The sequence below is a fragment of the Glycine max genome, chromosome 17, assembly GCF_000004515.6.
Source record: "Glycine max cultivar Williams 82 chromosome 17, Glycine_max_v4.0, whole genome shotgun sequence".
NCBI lineage: Eukaryota > Viridiplantae > Streptophyta > Magnoliopsida > Fabales > Fabaceae > Glycine > Glycine max.
This window is the reverse complement of record NC_038253.2, coordinates 8042481-8065697: the sequence shown is the minus strand read 5'-3', so window position 1 is coordinate 8065697 and position 23217 is coordinate 8042481. Positions and strand designations below refer to the sequence as shown.

At 32.6% G+C, this 23217-nt stretch overlaps 1 protein-coding gene across 1 annotated transcript; it reads left to right on the top strand.

The window, feature by feature from the left end:
- The first annotated feature begins 9605 nt into the window (after positions 1–9605).
- LOC100815515 (formin-like protein 20) lies at positions 9606–22215 on the top strand. The gene is made up of 18 exons (XM_041011138.1): positions 9606–9839; positions 9984–10263; positions 10999–11702; positions 11784–12005; positions 12083–14670; positions 14786–14912; positions 15526–15597; positions 15732–15830; positions 15983–16024; positions 17145–17225; positions 17317–17367; positions 17445–17526; positions 17686–17780; positions 17858–17929; positions 18733–18849; positions 19834–19902; positions 19980–20046; positions 21418–22215. The coding sequence occupies exons 2-18, from the start codon at positions 10191–10193 to the stop codon at positions 21573–21575; spliced, it is 4719 nt and encodes a 1572-aa protein (XP_040867072.1). The 5' UTR covers positions 9606–9839; positions 9984–10190; the 3' UTR covers positions 21576–22215.
- The last annotated feature ends 1002 nt before the right edge of the window (positions 22216–23217 follow it).

Here is a 23217-nt window from a genome sequence, read left to right as displayed (position 1 = left end):
CCGTTGATATTGTTGACAAATAATCATGTGGCGATGCATTGCACACGGAACTAAGGGGAACAGCGACATGCCTCAGCTCTGTGATTTCTCGGACCACAAACAAAGGGTTACCTTTGATTGCAAGAGACATTCAACGGAGATTGCTAAACAAACAAACCCTGTGATTATATTGGTTATTATCACATGATTCATATACCTAATACCTCTCCATAAACATCAACACAATATTCTATATTTCTATATGTACATATATTTTTTCTCTTGATGGCTTTCTTATTCCCTAATGCACGAAACATGTACGTGGACGGTGGTGTATAGTACATTGTACTGCAATTTTATTTATTTTACCTGCTGTGATTTGAATTTGAAATGTTAAAATTCATAGCCTCCACTCTCCTTCCCTACCCTGCGACATTTCAGACACCTCAAGACAAAATTACAGAGGTGAATATATATGCATGAATTTTTTTATAGAAGAGTTAGAATGTTAATAAGTAAGAAATGTGTGAGTAGTGTGTGGGAATGTAACCATGTCACTATGTCTATTGATGTTTAAAGTTTAAAGTTCAATTAAACTTTTTTTCTATTATTATGGTCACCAAGTAATTAAAACTATCCTAAACCAAAATGAAAACAGACCTAAACAAAATGACAAACAGACCTAAAAAATAGCAAAATGAAAATTTAGGGCAAATAATAATAAAATCTTCAGAGAAAACGATTTTACTGTTTACCTAATTGCTTGAAAATTTGGGCAAACATATTTAGGTAACGTTTGAAATACTATGGGATTTAATCTTGAAAATAGACTGCGAATTATGATTCAACAAAATAATTATATATTTAATTTCCTTCAAGTCAATTACTTTTTCCAGTTAATTTTGTAGGGATTTAATGTGAATCAATTTACACTTGTTTCTTCATACTTTTTTCTTCTTAACCATTTAGATTTCGTTACACTTCTAACACGTTATATAGGGAGGTCATTTTCACTATGTAGTTAAACATTTATGTTGCTTTAAAATATTCATTTAAGCATGAAGAAGGTGTGGTGAATTTTTTATTTTTTGAGAGAAAAGAAGGCGTGGTGAATAAGAACAATGGATTGGGAATTTGGCCTGTGAGAGTGAATTTAGAGTAATTATTATTTAATTTTGTCAGTGAATAAAATAAATGACTGCATAGGCATTATAGGAGAATTTTGTTTTAATTTTAACGAACATATATCATAGTACTTAATAGCTAGGAAGCATGGACGAAAAACTAAACGCCAATTTGCTCATTAATGATCCGTAACCTAGTCTGGATAAGCTTAGATACTATGTCTATTTATTAAATAAGCTAGGTCATCTAACGGAAAAAAAAAAAAAAAAAAGTTAGGTCGTCATTTTTTTGAAGTGAAGTTAGGTCATCATTTTAAAAAATAGAAAAAAGAAAACCCAAATTTTAGTCATTAAAAAAAGTTTAAGTGAAGTTTTAGTCGTTATAAAATAGGATATTTATTATTTTAATCTTTTAAAAAATTACTCCCTATAAGATTAAAAAAAATTATTATCAACTAATAAAGTTAATTAATAATAATAACAATATTTATAACTCATTAACTTTGTTATATTATCAAGGAAAATATTTGCAATTCATTAATTTGTTACATTACTATTTACCTTTACCGTTTAACTTCATTATCATATTTTAAAATTTAAATAAATTAATTGATGAAATATATAGAATTATAACTATAAATGAAATTAAAAATAATACCAATGTTTGAAATTAAATGTAGTTGTTTTCTCAAGATTATTGAAGGATAATTGATATTTTACTTTGTCATATAATTATATATATATATATATATATATATATATATATATATATATGAGGATAAATATTTTAAAAAATATAGGCTAAAATACAAGTTTGATCTCTTGTTTTGTTCAATCTACAATTTTAATTTTGTCTCTCAATTATAGTCTCAAGTTCTTGAAAATTCATACAATTTTAATCCAAACTTAAATTTTATACGTTTTGTTTCATTTATTTTGGTCCAACTGAAATTTAACCCTATTTAAAGTATCATTAAAAAATAATTTAATTATTTAAAATGTAAAAAATAAATAAAAATTAGTCAAATTGAGGATTGAACATAATAGGGAAATCAAAATTATATTTTTGTCAAAAATATATATTTTTTTTGTTAATTTGATTATCGAACCAAATAAACACAAGTTTAATTAGATTAATTTGATTTAAATTGACTAAAAAACAAAAGAAAAATAAACCAACTCGATCAATTAAATATATTTGAGTTAAACATGTTTTATTTTAAATACAAACCAACCCGTAAACAATATAATCTTAAAAAATATTCTCACAATTAAGAAAGAGAATTTGAGCTTAATTAGTATATAAATATCATATATTTTCAAATATCAGATATAAAAAAACAGCTGTCACCCGTATTCTCTTTAATGTGCTATAATTTTCAAGATATTTTTTCTAGTTGAAAACATATAGGATCATACTAGAGCTTTCATGCATAGATGCGTACGTCTGTGTACTAAGTAGTTGACCTTTCATGCCGAGACAATATACCAAAAACTTTTGTTCGCAGGGAAGATGATAAACCAAAAACTAGCTAGGAAAAGTATTATATCTAAATTTTATCCTATAAATTATTATATGAATAACACAAGGATAAATTAAAACAGTTAGAGCTGACGATGTAAATTTGCATGGGAATTCACATGACATAATTTGGAATTATATATATATTGTCGTCTTTTTTCTTTCTTTTCCATAGGCATGGTTAGGACATCGACTTCTGTACCAATTATATATGCTGAACGTGTTAGTATACATCCTGGTCTTCCAATTAATTACTATATTTTGTAATTAACTGCACCAAATTAATTCACGAGGATAAAAGGCTGGCAAGGTTACATTACATACTCGTGTTCTGTGTCCTTTCCAATTGACATATATCATCTTCCGAACCATAGGAACCACAGAATATCACGCAGCGATCGGTGCCTCCTTTTTCCTGTGAGAGATGCAATCATGCACTACGTACCCCACCTCTCAACCCTTCATTAATTTGTAGAGTGTGGAAAAGTTAAACACCAGTGGGGTCTCATAGATCATTAGTGGCGTAAATCTTCTCATGTAGTTTTTTTAAAACCCAAATCTTCTTACGTAGTTCAAATTTGACTGCACAATCTTATCATAATTTTAATCCAGTTTATTTAATGAAATGAGTATTTGTTCATTAATTTTATCTCTACCTAGCCACCATTTGCGTTTGCTTACTTTCTCCTACGATCGAACATTTCATTATTGTCTTTAGCCTGGATTCTCCACATTACAGACCTCTCAGTCTCTCTAGTGGGAACGAGATCCTCTTCTGTTAGTCTGGATTAATTCTCCACCTTCAAGGCCTTACTTACAAGTTACAACAATTTTTTATGGCTATCAAAATAATAATAATTATTATTACATTAAAATTTTGTAAATAAAATTTTTATCATTCATAATAGTCTTTATGATCTATAAAAAATAACTATACTAATTTTAGGAAAATTCAATCACAAAAATAGTGATAAGTTATAAGTAATTGCATGTTTTGCCTGAAATTTTAAACAACACTGGTTTTATGGTTATAATGTAAGTTTTTTAATATCTGGTCCAATAAAAAGTGAGATGGAAAGTAAAAATTGAGAGAGATCTTTTCACATGTGAGATCTTTTAGTTAAATATGTTTTAGTGAAATATGTGCATGAGATCTTTTTTGTTTTAAAAAATTAATAATAAATATTTTTTTTATTAATGAGCCTAAAGCTTAAATTTTTTTAGATTAATAACATCTTGGTTGATAACCGATCAAAACAAGTTATTACGACGACTCCCGCCACTCAACTGGCACATAATTGGGTTCGCGCCTGTGCCATTATATTTGGTGGTCGAGTCACGTGTGTGGACCACTGAAGCGTGCGGGCAATGAAGCAGATATGCGGTCTCAAAATCCAACGGCTAAAAGACAACTCCTTCCTCACTTTAGCACTTTAGCTAGTCCCAAGTCTCATCTGAAAAGTGAAAATGACTCTGTAAAATGATAATGATAAATTTTCTGAACAATGATATAACAATTCTCCATATGATAATTATTTGGTCAAATAGTTATGCACTATAAAGAAGCACTATTTGTATTATATATGTATTTTTAACTTAAATAAATCTAGAATGAAAATTAAATAAAATTCAAAAAGGGATAGGATAAAAGAGATATTGTAGTTATTTTATTTTTAAAAATCAAAATTCAATGATTATGATTATAACTAAAAATCTATGAACAAATATTTATAAAATAAACAAAAACAGGCAGTTTTTTGTTTTTTGTTTTTGTTAAGAAAAGAGAGAACACTCACTAGTAAAATGATCACTTAATTAATCTACAAATAGTTATACATTAAAGGGAGAGTGGAAGTAATAAAATGAGAAAAATGAAATTGTTGTGGAGATTTTAACATTATTATTAAAGCTGATGAATAATTTTATTCATCCGCACGCATGAAGTTGTATTGGTTAATTTATTGCTTACTTTTATTTATTTATTTTCTTTTCGAATGTGATAGAACTGAAAGACACTCTTTATTATTGGATAATGTGCTTTGTGGCATGTTGAAAATATCAACAGAAGCTTAGAAAATTATTGCACAAGTCCAAACTCTAAATGATTTCGTTTAATTGCAGATTTGCAGCTACTTGATTAGTCTCTAAATGTTAGGGGATCCTTTCTAAAAAAAGGTGCCAGTTATTGATCTAAACATCAAAGAATAAGTTGTTATAAATATTTATTATTCTAATTTAAAAATAAATAGATCAAAATAATTAAGGGTTTATATGATTTTCGGTCTACATTTTCATTTCAAAATTTATCTTGAAAATAATTTATGCTACTCATCGGTTGATTTCTCACGTAAAATCTATCAAATTTTGAAAATTATCTTTAAAATAAGAGTTTTTTTTGTATATATATAAAAAAGAAAAAACCAAAAAAAAGAAGAAAACCTCATATGTTTCCTAATCTAGATTTCCTTGATCTCTCCTAGTGAAGAAAACATAATACTCTACTACAATGTGATGTCAATCGAGTACGCCAAGCACAACACCATAACATTCACCAGACACATAACTTCCTCAAAACATTGTCGTTTTGTCACAACCCTAACTTCACTCCGGTGTTGTTGAACCCTTCAACTCGATCCTTGACATGCACCTTTTTTTTTCTTCCTCAAATCCAAAACCCTAAGTTCACAATAATGGTCTGAACCCTCCTTTTATTTGATGAGTTTTTCCTTATAATAATCACAAAGCTCCCCGATTCACAATGAAACTCCAACTCTTCATTAGCAAGAGCAATGGTTGAACTTTTTATTATATATGCTCGAGGAATAAGTGCAACATCTACAACACACTCAACTTGATACCAAGTTCGTGGTTGTTGGTTTGATTCTAAGGGTATTCAATTTGAGCTTCATGTTCTTAATTACGATGATAAATTAGTGTAAAGAGTTTTTTTTTTTTAATTTTAGAAAACTAAAACCTCTTTCTAAAAAGAGTAATAAAACATTCTTAGAGAATATTATTTATTTATTTTTAAATCACAAATATACATTTTAAATTACATGATATTGAAAATATTTTTCCCTTGTTATTTTTTTATTAGACTTAATTGCAATTTGTTATCCCTATTACTGTTATTTTGCGATTTTGGTATTTTTCTTGTGAATTTGATATTCAATTATTTTAATTCTGTAATTTTGGATTATCTATTAATTTAATATTTAATATTTAATATTTAACAAAAATATTGACATATGACACTCTATTGCAGTATCATATAGGCACATTTATGTTGGGGTAATAGTATTTTAGTACACTGTTGCATCGATATTTTTTATTAAATATTAAATGTTAAGTTAATGAAAGAATTAAAATTTCATAATTAAATTAGTGAAAGATAAAATTTATAGAAGAAAAATAACTAAATCTGGTAAATGAAAATAGTAAAAAATAAAAGATGTAATTGCCATTTTTATAGAAAAAAATCGTGGTAATTTGTATAAAAAAAATGAAAATTTCGAATTGTTGTACAAAAGATGATATTAAGTGTGAATTTTATTTTTTTATTTTTTTTTGAAAAAAATGTAAATTATATTAAATTTAAAATGATACAACAATAAATTGAGCATATTCGTAACTAGAGAACATCGAAAGCTTCTCTAATATATAAAAACATATATCAAAATGTTAAAATAAATGCAATAAATACATTTATTTATACAAAAACTTAATTTTACTAATAACTTTTATTGAAAAAATTAATAAATTAATAATGTTGAAAACAAACAAAGTTTGTTTGTTATAAAGGAGTTGTTGGGATAAGGCGATAAGGGAGCTGAAAAAAAAGTTGAAGTTGATTGGTATTTGTTGACAATGAATGGGGGCGTGTCTGGTGTCTCATCCACTGAAGTGAGCTTGGCAGGGAAAAGATCTGCATCTTTGGACCCTATCCTTCTATTCTAGACTTTTCGGGATTGCCAAACCTAAACGACAAACACCACTTCCCCCCTTTGCTACACTTCAGCATCCCACAACCCTCTCGTGCACAAATACAGCCATTTTTTTTTTAGTAGACTCCTGATTTTTTTACACTCACAATTTAAACTTATAATCTTACTTTTTTTCTATCTTCTTATCAAATCATATTACTTTTCATATTAATATTTTTTTTCTTTTTCTCTCAAAGTGTCAACTTAGTTGTCAAAAAAAATCTTTTTCCTCTTATTAGTAAGACTAAAGACTATTTTACTTTTAATTTAAATATGTTATAAATAATTTATTTTAAATTCATGATAACATATTTTTTTTTATTATTTTACATGTTTTTTTTATGAATAGATAAAGAGTTCAATGATCATGTACTCATAATATAAAATAATTTTAAATTGTTATTTAATCATAAATCATTATTGATATAATTTTTAAAATAATTATCATGAAAATCTAAAAAATTATTATGCATGGAGAGTCATAATTAAATAATTAAATGACTAAATAAAATTATTTATGTATATAACTTATTTTCTCATAGATAAATCCTTTAATCTACTTTCTATTGTTTTATTCTTTTTAGTTTTAATTTTTCATACTGCATACTATAGATTGTTTTATTTCGTGAGGACTATTTTCTGTCATTAAATAAACTCTCATTAGTTGTTCAAATAAATTTTAGTGTGTAAAAATATGCGTTTATATGTGATATTAATGCTGACTTGAGATTGCCTGACTTGCCTTGGGTGTTTTGTTCTTTTCTGTTTTTTCATAATCATCTAGTTTATCATAAGGACAAATTAAAATTTAATAAAAATTTATTTTTATCAAAGATCAAATTTAAATATTACTTAAATATTTCGATTTTAATTTCAACACATTGATTTCAATGATGTGATTTTTTATTTGCAATACACTATTCACAATTAGTAGCCCAAAAAAATATAGTAGTTCAAATTCTTGAACGAGTTATTTTGATATGTTTTAAGCACATAATTAATCAAGATTGTGCCTACCTGAGCCACCAAATAATTTGACTAGCGTTGATACATTCAATCAAAACCATTGATAATATCTTTAAAAAAAATGAATGGTTCAAACTGTTTCTAAAATGATACTTTTAAAAATTACATTATAGTCTTTATTTAATGCATTAATTCATTTGCAAAAATACGAGCAAAATAAACTAATCCTCTCCGGTTTGTATTCAAAGAAAGAAAACACAAGAATCTACTGAGTCCTGCTAACCAATAATTAATAACCATCATACATTCTTAAATCTAATTAGAGCCTTCATATATATCTCTCTCTCTTACAGATCCGTTCGTGCTGACGGTGAGGAGGATCACAATTTTTAATTTTTCTTTCCAAATGTATCATTATTAAAAGCAATTATGTTTGAGACCCTATCAAACATTGAATGTAATCGAGTATCTCTTTTTATAAAGATTTACTACTTTATGAGAAACTAATTTATTGTGTTAAACTTAACACCTGTTGAATATAAGGTTACATGAAGAAGTGAGATCTGCTGGATAGAGTGAAGGGATAGAAATGGATGAGTAGTGGGATGTTGGATAATATCTTTTTCACTATTTGTTCCTCCAAACATTATGTTTTGCTTATTTAATTTTAGATATGCCTGACAATTATAATTAATGAAAATTCCAAAAAATAATAGTATATATTCCTGAACCACTTGTAGCTAGGTAATGAAATAATTTGGCCTCAGTAAAATTCATTAAAACTAAATTTCAATTAAATATTATTTTGACTTCAGAAACCAAGTAATTATGATAAATACAATCTTAACTTTTTTCCTTATAAGTATACACTATAAGGAAAAAATTATGTTGTCCTTCAAAATTAATCTTAAACAAATACGTTGTTAGTTCGATAATTGAATAATATAAAGTGAGATGAAAATATGTAACTTTACTAGTATTATTTAATACGATAAAAATTCTCTGGTAATTAATTGTTTTTAAATTTTTACATTCAAATTTATGTGTTCATTTAAACTTTAGTTATTCGCACTCAAAAAATAATTATTTTCTTAATTTTGGACATCATTAATTTTTTGTACAAAATGAGTTACCTACACTCTAATTTTTTTTTTATCATTTCTCTCTCTCACACAAATATCTGTGATTTCACTTCTACATATATATATAAACTTTTTGTACACATCATTTCGATATTGACTTAATTATTGAATAATCCCAGATTTTCTTATAATATCTTATATATTTTTTTAGTTGCTGAATAAATAAGGAGATTTCATATCATTTTGTTTATCTGTTTTTAAACTTTTTTTATTAAATATTTTTTATTAGAAGTGTGTTATTCATATTTCGGACAGTAATTTACACATCACAAATTTGATAATTTTTTTATATAGATGATAAGTTTTTTTATTTTTTTTTTACGAAAAACAACCATGCTGGAGGTGAATAAGACTACAATGGGTAACAAACAGAAATAACTCTGAATTAATACATATGCTCAATAATTGTAAAATTTGCTATTTGTTATACAAATGAAAATTCTCCTTTTATTAAATGCAAGTCTTATTACAAACTTGTGTCTTAATGATATTACATGAGAAAAATTTAAGATCATAAGTATTTTTAAATACTACAATTGAATTATTTAACTTTAAATTAATATTTTTTATGGTTTATTCATCTCATCTTGTTATTTATTTTCTTAACATCTATTATTTACAATAAGTAATTAATTTTAAAGAATTATTGTGAGAACATATGAATGTTTCCATATATATATATATATAATATTATATAATTAATAATATAAAATAAAATTCTTTAAAATTTAACGTAAGAAAAACTTTCGTTAAAAAGTGAACTGTTATAACATTTTGAATGTTTTTGTAGTTAAACGTGTGTTGAAGTAAGATGTGGAACGTATGTGCCACGTCGCCAACCACGTAGACAAGGGTGCCATCAACCCCAGCTTGCCCAAAAATATGTTGTCTGTATGCAGTTGCAGAGAGACACAACAACACATTAACACAACACAGACACAGAACCAAAGAGAGAGAAAGAGAAAGAGAAAGAGAAAGAGAGACGGCTCTAACTTCCAACGAGTATTCATATTCTCCTTTTCAGTCCACTACGCTTCCTTCTTCCCTTTCCCTCTTCTCCGTTACCCACTCTCATTCTAATCACATTTTCTCCCAAATTCACCTCCCTCTACAACAAAAAAAGGTTTATTACCTTTTTTGCATTCCATTTCATACACGTACTTCTACATCACTTCAATTTTTCCTCCTACCCCTCTTCCCCTTTCATATTTTTATTTTGATTTTTGGAAATCAATTCTTTGACTATATTGTTTTTTCTGCAATTCAGCTTTCCATTGGATCACGTCACCCATCTTTCCTTTTGCTCTCTCCTGCCTCTGAATTGAGCATTTACGGGTTCCATTGGGCTCTGATCGAATTGGGTATTTGCAAGATCTGCGGCTTCGTTTGTTGGTGGCAAAAAGTTTTGATCTTGGTGGTGGGACCAACCCAATTATCGGTTTGGATCCGATCGGGGTAGAAACAGCGCCATCAGATGGCGCTGTTCAGAAGGTTCTTCTACCGGAAGCCGCCGGATCGGCTTCTGGAGATTTCCGAGAGAGTTTATGGTTTGCTTCCTTTCCATTTTCCTCTTTCTCTCTCTTACTTTCCCTAAATTTTTCTATTTGTTTATTGATGATTGCTCTGTTTCCTCTGCATAATTCAGCTCATGAATGCATTTCGTCCGTTACTTTTTTTTCAACTCTCTGCAAGTTGAGGGGCAGCTGATTTTGTAGCTTTTAGGACTCCTTTTAATGTTTAGAAGCTAATTTAGTAAGCTTTAATTAATGCCGTTTCAAAAACAATGCCTATGGTAATGTGCTACAACAATGTGGACCTTTTTCTTTTTAACTAGGAGCTGTTAGTTTCCTTTCTAGCTTTCTTGTAGGAAATTAATCACTCCCGAGAAGAAAAAATAAAGCAGCATCTAAGTCGTGGTGGTCATTTGTCAATTAGGATTAGTAGTTGATGAGCTCTGGAGGATTCTTAAACTGAGAACTATTGAGTGTTATCCTTTAAGTCATTATTTTTTATGGCTTGCTACAGTTGCTTTTTTACGTTGTTGCAAAGATGGGTATTGGCAGAATTAAGCAATTTCCTCTGTTAATTCTTAAATGTCCGGCCTTTGGATCTTCTTGAGCTTCTGTATAAGAAATTCGTTTCTTCTTTGCTTGCCGTCTTTGGTTTTTCTAACTTCTTATTAAATGAAAACATGGGTTTGAAGTTGTGAATAAGTTCTCTAGTTCTCCACCCCTGCATTACCAAATTGGTAGTATTTGACTATTCCTTACCTGTTTTTGCAGTTTTTGATTGCTGCTTCTCACCGGATGTCTTGGAAGAAGATGAATACCGAGTTTATATGGGGGGGATTGTGGCTCAGCTACAGGATCACTTTCCAGATGCTTCTTTCATGGTATTCAATTTCCGAGAAGGGGAGAGACGCAGCCAAATTTCAGACATATTTTCTCAGTATGACATGACAGTTATGGAGTACCCTCGACAATATGAGGGTTGTCCCCTTCTGCCTTTAGAGATGATCCATCACTTCCTTCGATCAAGTGAAAGCTGGTTGTCTTTGGAGGGGCAACAGAATGTGCTTTTGATGCACTGTGAAAGGGGTGGTTGGCCCGTGCTGGCATTTATGCTAGCAGGTCTTCTGTTATACCGGAAACAGTACAGTGGGGATCAGAAGACTCTTGAAATGGTCTACAAGCAAGCTCCAAGAGAACTACTACACCTTTTATCTCCTTTGAATCCACAGCCTTCTCATTTAAGATATCTTCAGTATATTTCCAGGAGACATTTGGGTTCTGAGTGGCCACCATCAGAAACACCCTTATATTTGGATTGCCTGATTCTTAGAGTCCTTCCATTATTTGATGATGGAAAAGGTTGCCGGCCTGTTGTGCGTGTTTATGGTCAGGACCCTTCAATCCCTGCCAATAGAAGTTCAAAGCTACTTTTTTCAACTTCAATATCCAAAAAGCATGTTCGCCACTACGTACAGGTGCCATATAAATTTTCACTATTGATACTAAATTGTGAATTGATTAGATAGAGTGTTCCTCTTATTAAATTTTAATCACAGGCAGAGTGTATGCTCGTCAAAATTGACATCCGTTGTCGTGTTCAAGGGGATGTGGTTCTCGAGTGCATACATTTAAATGAAGATTTTGTTCGTGAGGATATGATGTTTAGAGTTATGTTTCATACTGCATTTGTGCGGTCAAATATTTTGATGCTGAACCGTGATGAAATTGATATTTTGTGGGAGGCAAAGGACCTATTTCCCAAGGACTTCAAAGCAGAGGTAAGTTATTGTTATTCTTTGGCAAAAGCCATATTCTGGTCCAGTAGGAGTTGAACACATACTCATATCTGTTTCAGGTGCTTTTTTTGGACGCTGATGCTGTTATACCTGAACTAACCACAGTCATGGTGAGTGAAGATGCAAATGAGACTGAGAGTGCTGAGACAGAAAGTGCTTCACCAGAGGAATTCTATGAAGTAGAAGAGATTTTCAGCAATGTAATTGATGCACAGGAAGGTAAGACAGAATATGATTCTCAAGCTTTTCATGAAAATGCAGTGGATGTTGAAACTCATAAAGAGGTCTGGAGGCAAGAGTCAGATCCTCATACTTTTGAGGATTGTACACCCGATGACAGGATTCCCAAGCAGGTTGACAAGATGAATTCTGGTATTAATGCAGTGAAAGATATCTCCATTGATGATGTGCACTATAAATTTGGTGGGAGCATGGATTCAGATCCTCATGCAGTGAAGGACATTGCTGTGGATGATGGAGAAATGAAGTCAACTTCCACTACATTTGTTTCTGATATGGTGAAACCTCCTCTGGAAACAAAGGAAGTCACCATGGATGTGCACCCAGAATTAGCAGTTATGCAAAATGAATATGATGAAGATAAGGAATTAGACTCCAAGGCAGGGCACCATATGTCTGATTTGTCGGAACAAAAATCTGGTAAACTACTTCCATCTACTGCGAAGAAACAACCTACATCTAACTCAAAGCCAGTCGGAGATACAATTGCAGCAAAGCCAAAGATTAAACAGCAAGATGCCCATGGTTTTCAGGCAAAACAAGCTAAGCCAAATGCAGTAACTAGGTGGATTCCTTCTAACAAGGGTTCTTATACAAATTCAATGCATGTCTATTATCCACCATCAAGGAATAATAGTGCACCAGCTGCACTGACAAATTTCTCCTCCTCAAAGGAGAAAATGGAAGATGCCAAAACAAGATCTTTATCTGCTCCTGTTGTCTCTGCAGTTGTTTCTATTGACAAGATAAATGACCTAAAAAGCCGGAAGGTGGCCACTTCAAGATCTTCTGGCTATATAGCAGCAGAAGTAGATGAAAAATGTCCACCATCACCATTGCTGCCAATTAAAGAGACATCTTTTCAGTCAGATACTCAAGCCCAACAACAAAGTTCAGAGCAAGTGCTACAGCCTCCCCCACCACCTCCCCCTCCACCTCCCCTTCCATATCAAAGTAGAATCTCTTCACATGTTTTTGAATCCGTATCATTAAAGGATGATGTATCAGCTCAAGACTCTCCATCTCTGCTAGTATCACCATCTTCTTTGGGTGGAAAGGGGTCCACCATGGCGCCACCACCACCTCCGCCACCACCACCACCACCACCACCACCTTCAACTTTAATGCCATTTACGAAACAATCTGCAACTTCTCTTCCTTCCCCTCCACTCCCACCCCCACCCCCGCCCCCACCTCCACCCTCATTTTTTGGGCTAAATAAAAGGAGCTTAGTTCCTTCCCCATCCCCTCCAGATCATAGTCTTTCTGTAGTGGATACTGTAGCGGCACCTTCACAGCCTCCTCCACCACCACCTCCAATGCCTCCTCCAAGGTATGAAGTTTCATCCATTCTTCCTCTAACACCATTAGCATCACTTCTTCCAAAGCATGGAATTCCATCAATTCCTCCTCCTCCTCCTCCTACTACCATGTTTCCTACAGCTTCAACAGATAGAACTCCACCCCCTCCTCCCCCACCACCTCCGTTTGCATCACATAAAGCTTCACCTCCACCAGCACCCCCACCTCCATCTCCATCTCTGCCTCCCCTTCTACCACCCTTAGCTAATTCATATATATATTTAGCTCCACCACCTGTACCTCCACCGCCACCTCCCCCTCCTTTTGGTAAAGCTTCACTACCTCCATCTCCACCACCTCCACCTCCACCTCCTTTTAGGCAAGCTCCACCACCACCGCCTCCTACATTACATAGAGCTCCACCTACACCTCCCCCTCCACCACCTCCTCCATTGTCTAGAGCCCCCCCTCCCCCACCGCCACCTCTTCCTCCATCAAGTGGAGCCCCACCTCCACCTCCACCACCCCTTCGTCCATCAAGTGGAGCTCCACCTCCCCCACCTCCTCCAATGTATGGAGCACCACCTCCACCACCACCACCTCCTAGTGGGAGAGGACCACCTCCTCCACCTCCTCCAATGTATGGAGCCCCACCTCCTCCTGGTGGTCGAGCCCCACTTCTCCCACCTCCACCACCACCACCTCCTGGTGGGAGAGGACCACCTCCTCCACCCCCTCCAATGTATGGAGCACCACCTCCACCACCACCTCCGGGTGGTCAAGGACCACCTCCTCCTGGTGGTCGAGGTCCTCCTCCTCCACCTCCTCCCGTTGGTCGAGGTCCTCCTCCTCCACCTCCCCCTGGTGTTCCTGGTGCTCCTAGCCCTCCTGGGGGTGGACCCCCACCACCTCCGCCCTTAGGTGCAAAAGGTGCCAATGTTGGAGCTGATCCAAGAGGGAGGGGACGTGGGTATGCACGCCCTGCAGGAGGTGGTGCAATGGCACCCCGACGATCCTCCTTAAAGCCGTTGCATTGGAGCAAGGTTACGAGGGCATTACAAGGAAGTTTATGGGAAGAATTACAAAGACATGGAGAACCTCAAATGTAATTTGTCTTGTCTACTATTGCACATAATCATTTCAATTATGTATAATTGTATGTTCTCCATCTTATCTATATCCCTATATTTTGTAATGACTGGTTTTATGTTCTCTCTTAGTGCACCAGAGTTTGATGTTTCAGAGCTAGAGAAGCTTTTCTCTGCAAATGTTCCAAAACCTACCGATTCTGGCAAATCTGGAGGGCGGCGCAAGTCTGTTGGAGCTAAAACTGACAGAATCACCTTGGTATTATTTTATATGAATGTTTTCAAAATTTGATTTTTGATATAAGCCTTATGTGAGTGATATTTGATGTTTCTCATGTAGTCATTCCATCTAGAAATATAATTCACCATGATTTGTAGTTTTACTTCACAAAGGCTGCTAAATTTCATCACTGCATTTATATTTAAATTGGAATTTAATGCCATTGATTTGAAACTTCATGTTTTGTTCATTAAACGAAGTCTTCTTCTTTTTTACCTAACTTGCCAGATCAGATACTTCTTGTTAACTTGTGGAGGAAACAAATGTACTTTTCTTTAATTTTATTATGTCAATAAAAATATGCAGCACACCTTGATAGTTTATTCATTAAGCATTAAGTATTGTTGACTGTGCTAATTACATCAATAAAAAATATTGTTCTGTTATTGTCCTTTCAGTTCACTGTCTCTTCTTGTTCCATAAATTAAAATTCTGATACTGTAAATTTATGAATTCTAAGGTGATACTGGTGCAGTTTTTTGCCTGTTTGTTCTTAAAGCCAATATTTGTTAGAAACTCATTGACTTGATGTTTATTTGGTACCTTGTTAATAACTGATCAATAGCTTGTGTATTTGTATTATTAATTGTAGGTTGATCTAAGGAGGGCTAATAATACTGAAATTATGCTCACCAAGGTTAAGATGCCACTTCCCGATATGATGGTAGGCTGATACTTTGATGTGGGAATCTTTATAATCTTGCAAGAGTAGTTATTTAAGTTAAAGGCTGCTGATAGTAGATAAACAATCAATGGTAAATATTATCTTTCCTAACACTTTGAAATGGATATTCTCAGGCTGCAGTACTAGCTTTGGATGAGTCAGTATTGGATGTTGATCAAGTGGAAAATCTCATTAAGTTTTGTCCTACCAAAGAGGAGATGGATCTTTTGAAGGTGAAGTTTAACAAATTTATCCATAATTCTTACATCTTGTTTTAACAATTAAGGTTTCTAGTTTGTGGTATCTTCTGTAACACTAAAATATATCCTTTTACTGTGATTTGTTTAATTTCTAATTTTGTTTCCTCTTGTTTATGGTTGTTTAGGGATACACTGGTGACAAGGAGATTTTGGGGAAGTGTGAACAGGTGTGCTATGATTTATATTAGTCATAACATTATATATGATGGTTATTGACATAAAGTGTTGGTAATAGAATTATATGGGATGCCTTGTATGGCTTATCCGTAACTAACTCATGCCTTGGTGTCATGAGGTTTACATGAAGGATGATTGAGCTGTTTTAAAAGTAAAATTTCTATAGTATATAAGTGATGGGATAAAATTCTCACATAATTAAGTTGAGAGGAAACTAAAGGTATAATAATGATAAAACTATCTAGTACTAGCTGATTTATTTGGTCATCATTGTTTTCAACAAAATCTGAAAGGGAGGCGGGAGGAATGATGAAAAAATGATGTAGCCAGCTACCTGAAAGAGGTGAATTTTTTCTTTAAGGAAAACAATTGATGTAATGCCTTTTTGAATTTTAATTATTGCCAAACTCTGGGTATAAATAGTTAGCTCCAGAGATTAAAGCACTACACAGCTATTAAATGAGGTTTGAATTTTAGAACTGAATCTGACATTTGATTATAACGGTAGGTCAAATTGCTGGTAAGGGATCTGGAGTTGGTGTTGATTTCTTTGATAAATCTCTTTCGATTCTTGAATGTTTTAGATTTAGTTTTGGGATTAAAGACGGGCCTTTCTAAAAGTGCTTTAGTATGTAGATTATTATTTAACCATTTTTTTCTCTTTGTCGGGTTGTCAAATTCTTCAATGGTCCCTTACCTATCTTGGTGTTCCTCCGGGTCCATTCCTTTTGGGAACTTGTCATTAGAAAGATTTTCAAGTGGTTAAATAGTTGGAGGGGTGCTGCCGTTTTTGAGTGGTTGTGTGTATATCTTGAATTCAGTCATCTTTATCTTTATTGCAATCCAATGCTTGTTGCTCAGAGGATTGAGAAGATTATGAGGGATTTTCTTTGGTGTGGGGCTAATGGTTTTATCATAGATCGATTGATAGAACACCAATTGTTATTGTTGGAAATGGGTCTTATGGGTTATGACTAGCATTTAAAGTCTTGGAGGTTACATGATTGTTCAGATTCATCAGTTTTGTATTTATTGCCCTTAATTGTAGATGTATTTAACTCTTGAATCAATATTTATAGTAATCATATTATATATTTTGTGATGTTTCAGTTTTTTCTGGAGTTGATGAAGGTGCCAAGGGTGGAGTCAAAATTAAGAGTATTTGCATTCAAGATTCAGTTTGGTTCTCAGGTCTGGTGATGTCTGTAATATTTTTCTGACTTCTGAATGTTCGGTGGACTTGGCTTTTTCCTTCAGATATCATACTTTGCTTGTTATGCAGGTAACAGAATTTAAGAAGAGTTTAAACACTGTGAACTCTGCCTGTGAAGAGGTACTTTACATATCCAACTGATGAATGTTGCATTGCTTGAATTTCTTTGACCTTGTGCACTTTTTTCTCGGTAACAGGTCCGGAATTCTGTTAAACTAAAGGAGATAATGAAGAAAATTCTTTATTTGGGTAATACATTGAATCAAGGAACGGCAAGGGGTAAGTCTGTAAGTCTTTGGTAGTTATGTAAGTTTCATTCTCATTATTTGTTGCTAGATGTAGTAGACACTTGACACATGGTGCCAACTCTATTTGTTAGTAGTCAATCTTTTATATGATTCTGTTAGATCTTAGTATCAAATGTTTTCATTTTTGCAGGATCTGCAGTTGGATTCAAGTTGGATAGTCTTTTAAAGCTCACTGACACTCGTGCTTCTAACAGTAAAATGACACTGATGCATTATCTTTGCAAGGTAGAAAGTGTCAATTGCAAAAAATGAAGATATTGTCTGGTTGCTAACCTTTTTTTTCCTTCCCTCTTTGGCTCTAGGTCCTGGCTGATAAATCGCCCAGGCTCCTTGATTTCCACCTAGACCTTGTTAGCCTGGAAGCTTCCACTAAGGTGATGATTAGTTTTTGGTTCTTTATAGCCAAGAAATGGTCTACTGCGCTTTACATCCCTGATTTGCTTGTCTAATTTCACTTTTCCCCATTATTTGTAAAAGTGAGATTCCTTCCAGTTTTTATAACTACGACTCTAAGAGACTTGGTTTTAGATGCTGGTGAGCAGGGAAGTGACCAAAGCTCACCATTGGAGACAAAAGCTCATCCCTTTGGCATAGTCATAATAAGGTCCTTTTGAGTCCGTTACGTGCTAAAAAAATCACACAGGACTTTACAAAAATCTGTTAAATAAAGTGGGGACTTGGTATAATGTAATTTATAGCAAAAGTGAAAATGAACTTAATTCAGGGTAGAGATGACAAAATGGGTTCTATCCATTGTGGGTTGGCCCATTTAACCCTGCTAAACAAGTTGGGTTGGCTTGGAATTTTCAAACCACTTTCTAAATGAGTTCAACCCAACCCGTTTTCTAAGTGGGTTGAGTTGGACCAATCCGTTGTTTTTTATATTCATGTATTTATTTTTTGTGAGCAAATTCTTGTTTTTATTGTTATCCCCCAAGATTTATAATTCTACATTTATTGGTGTTAGCGAACTAAAATATTAATGTTTCTAGTATTTACCTTTTAAGGTACATTGGTTATGGAGAATGTATTTGATGTTTCAAACATTTGGTTGTTTTAATGGACTAATTAGTGGTCATTATGATTATGTTTGGATGCATGGACGGGTCACCCATTATAACCCATTTTAGGTAATAATATTACACTGGTTATTGACTGGACATGCCATTTCTTTCAGATACAATTGAAGTCATTAGCAGAAGAGATGCAGGCAATCATCAAGGGATTAGAAAAGGTTAAACAAGAATTTGCTGCATCTGCAAATGATGGACCTGTCTCCGAAGTTTTCCATAAGGTGTTAATCATTTTTATGTCAGTCACTTGATTCTTCTTTATATCAGGAAAATACTAACCACAACAATATAAAATAACAAAGAAAGTTCAATTTCTGAAATGAATTCAGAGTACTGGTTTTTCCTGCTTCATGAATGTAGTTGATTGTGTAGTTATGATGACATCACCAATTACTAAAGCTTATGATTGTGCATGGGTAGTTCATGTTAGATATGTCGATTTGCAGACTCTTGCTGATTTTTTCTCAACTTGCTTTGTTCATTGTATGCTGTTGGTTTCCTATCACAATCTTCTATTTGTAGCATGAGATATAAATTTACATTTAATCTAAAATTACCCAATACAAGTTTTGTGTTGGCAGTTTAGAATGTCCTTCCTCTTTATGTAAGAGGTGGTAGTATTGCTCTGAGGCCCCCTCAAAAGTTTTGTGTTTTTCCCCCTTTAATTTGTCAAGGAAATGGCTAAAGGTGGAACTGACATTGGTTTTAATTAGAGGGTACTACCATTCTAGATTTGGCTCTTCTAAAGTGAGGAGGTGTATTTTAGAGAATAAAGTGAACTTACAATAGTTTAATGTTTATTACTTTATTAGGAAATCAATGGTTGAAAATTGTGACAAAATCAAATGCATATATTATAAAATCTACAGTTAATTATTATCTCAACCGTTGATTTTCTAATTGATGTTTATTATTTGCTTTGGACTTTATGTTGTTGTTGGTCAGCTCTTGGGGAAGGGAATATATGTAATAAGGTACATGAGTAATAGTAGGGGGTGTGCACCTGTTAGGTAACTACTGGTGTCTGCATTTTTTCTAGTGATTGTGTTTCCCTTTTGTATATGGGTTTTGTATACCCCTTGTTTCCTCTTTAATGCTATTTTCTCTGTCTTGGCTGATAAAAAAAATAAAATTCTACTTTATATGGTTTATTATCTGGTTTACATTCTCAGCACATTTGACTCTATTTTTAATGTTCTATTCAGACATTGAAAGAATTTATAGCTGTATCTGAGTCAGAGGTAGCATCTCTAACAAACCTATATTCTGTAGTGGTAATATGCTTAACTATCTTCGTTGTACATTATGCACCAATATGAAGAGATATAAAGATTGTAAATTTGTCTGACAGGGTAGAAGCGCTGATGCACTTGCACTATATTTTGGTGAGGATCCTGCTCGTTGCCCTATGGAGCAAGGTAAGTTGATAATTAACATGTTTATGTTGTTGGTAATCAGTATGATATGCAGGCATTGGTCTTTTTCACTGGTGGCTTAGGGTGCGTTTGGATAAACAACTTAATTAAGCGCTTATTAAATAAGTGTTTATATCATGTAAACATTTATGAATAAGTTGTTTCTGCAATCAAAGAGAAAATAGGTTGCAACTTGTAGAAATCTGAGTATTATTGCTTACTTTGGAATACAATCATGAGTCTGCCTTTATAGGCCACTGATAATAAAGAATAACATGATGTAAGGAAATAAAATCTCCCTAATTATTACTGGTAATCAATCTGTCCTAAATCAGTATTAATTATAGGAAAAAATCTGTCCTAAACTAATTACATATTTACCACAAAACTGCTTTCATATAAGTTGTAAGCTATTTTCAGGAGTTATTCAGAAAATCTTATTGATATAAGCTAAAAACAGTTAATGGATATATCATAAGCTATCTCAATCACTTGTACAAGTGCTTATATCATAAGATAAGCCCTAATAAGATGTAAATAAGCTCTTCCAAACACCCTATCAGATTATAGTTTAATAACTTGATTTAACTAATGTTTCTTGTGAAAGTACACTTTCATGACCTGTTGCATTTTATAGTTGGGCCAAGTGTGTATTTTGTAGAAATTAGGCTGATTTAGAAGTGTGGTTTTCTTGTCTAAGGTTAAGGAAGCATGCTTGTATTTATTTATTATAAATGTTGTTATCAAGATCCTGCATCAACTAGAAATATGACTAATGTAGTTCTTATAACTTATAAGGCTTGGGCAGTTCTCACTTTTCAAGTCTGTTTTGTGGGGTGGAATTAGGCCTAAGTCCAAGTTCTAAGATAGTATGATAGCCTATCCTAGATGTCTATTCCTAGGCGTGATGGGGTGTTGTTATTGGGCTGGGTCACCTGCATTTGTCAACACTTCAAATGTTCAGTCTTGTTGTGAGAGAGTATGTTGAGATTCCACATCAACTAGAGATATGGTCAATGTAATCCTTATAAGGTTTGGGCAGTTCTCACCCTATAAGCCGGTTTTATAGGGTTGAGCTAGGTCCTAAGCCAACATTCTAAGAGTTTCTAATGGAATCTGTACCAAACTATTTCATATCCTTCTTGGATATGGTAATCAGTTGCTGAATTGATAGAATTGCCTGTCCTCCTTGGTGGATCCATGTGTAAGCATTGCAGCAAAAGAAAATTAGATATATAGAAGGAAAATCTCAATGGAATGAAGTTTCATGATCCATGTGTGTTTCTGTTATGTTTGGAAAGATTGGCAATATATTCTCATCTTTTCTATTATGCTTAGGCTAACTTGTTATTGTTATTGGGTTAACAATTGCAGTTACCACAACCCTGCTAAATTTTATAAGGTTGTTTCGGAAAGCACATGAAGAGAATATCAAACAAGCAGAGTTAGAGAAGAAGAAAGCTGAGAAAGAGGCTGAAATGGAGAAGGCAAAGGGCATTAACTTGACAAAGAAGGGGGCAAAAGATAGTTGACGACCGTGTTTTCTGCTCCTTTGCATCAACATGAAGCTCTTGCCAAAGAGCAGGAATGTACCCCGCGTAAGGGGAATGCTTCTGAGACCACTTAAGAAGCTGTTGGCGTGGAATAGTGAATTCCTGCCTCCTGTGGAGTTTTGAACATACAACAGGCTTAGGAGATAGGAGTTGATTCTTTGATGGCATGCTGTTGAATGGGATTCAAGTGGCCAACTGATTTAGATGCAGAATGGACGCTTAGTGTGAATACATGCGTCCAGTGTATGCTATGAAAATGATGGATCCAGTCCCATTTATGTTGGTTCAAGATGCAGGGCATGCCTTCTATATGGCAGTAGAACTGGCATTGGATTATTTTTTGGATTTGCAAAGCACCAAAGTCCAACCCAACCGTAGTACCATGACACCTTGTATAAAGCTTTAGCACTCCTCCTTTAGGATTCAATTCTTTCTCATGTAACATAGAAATTAGTTTCCTTTTTGATAGAGATTTTGGTAGGTACCCTCGAGAAAATGTTGTATAGCTGTCAGGTTCAGAGAAAATAGAAATCAGCTCATTGTATTGTAACCAATATTATTTCAATTGTGAATCACGAGGCTAATTTTTGAATTGTGAATTATAAATCATATTGAATCAGAAGATTGAGATAAAATGACTATGATGCTCAATGTAGGGGTATTTATGGTTCAATTTGCTTCGGTTTTGGTTTAAAATAAAATCCAAACTAAATCAATATTATGCTGTTTGATATTTATGATTTTTATTAAAATATTATTTATTAAAATTTATATATATTTTTTAAACTTTTAAATTAATTTATATTAAAAAAATTGTTTTTAATATTTTATGAAATTTATTAATATGTTAAATATTCTACAATAAAATTTTACTGATAATATATCTTATAATAGTTGTCTGGAAAAGAAAAGAAAGTGATATATGTTGTATAAATTTATATCTATATATATATATATAACACTATAAAATAATGTGAAATTCAAATAGTATACATATAAAATATATAATTTTAAAATAATATGAATGTTGGTATAAGTGTTGTGATTTGATTTCAAAAAAAAAAATTGTAAATTAAATCAAACTGATCCATTTGAGAAAAAAATTATCTAAATAAATTCAAAAAGAATCGTTTTGGTATGATTTTTGGTTTTTTTGAGTAATTTTTTATTTTTATTTTGAATCGATTTAGATTTAAATACCCTTAGCATAATGTAATTATTTTAAAATAGAATATGACTATAAGTCTTTTAAAAAAATCATAAGTCATAGTTGAGTATGGGAAGCCTTTATTTTAAAGAATAAATAATGTATGTAGTGATACTATAAAAGTGTTTTATATTAATATCTAATTACAAATTGATATGTACATGAATTTTGTTGATTTATATAATAATTAATTTTAAAAATTATATCAAATACGAAATGATTTTTAATTAATTGATTGTGTAAACTTTTAAATTGACATGCATACGTGACAATGTGAAATCTTTATTTTAGAAGAATTAAAATAATGTATTTGAAGAATATGTTTAGTAATGCTCTTTGAATTATTTTTTTTATTTAATCATTTCTGCTTATCATGCATCTCAATTTCTTTAATTGAAAATTGTAAAATTAAAG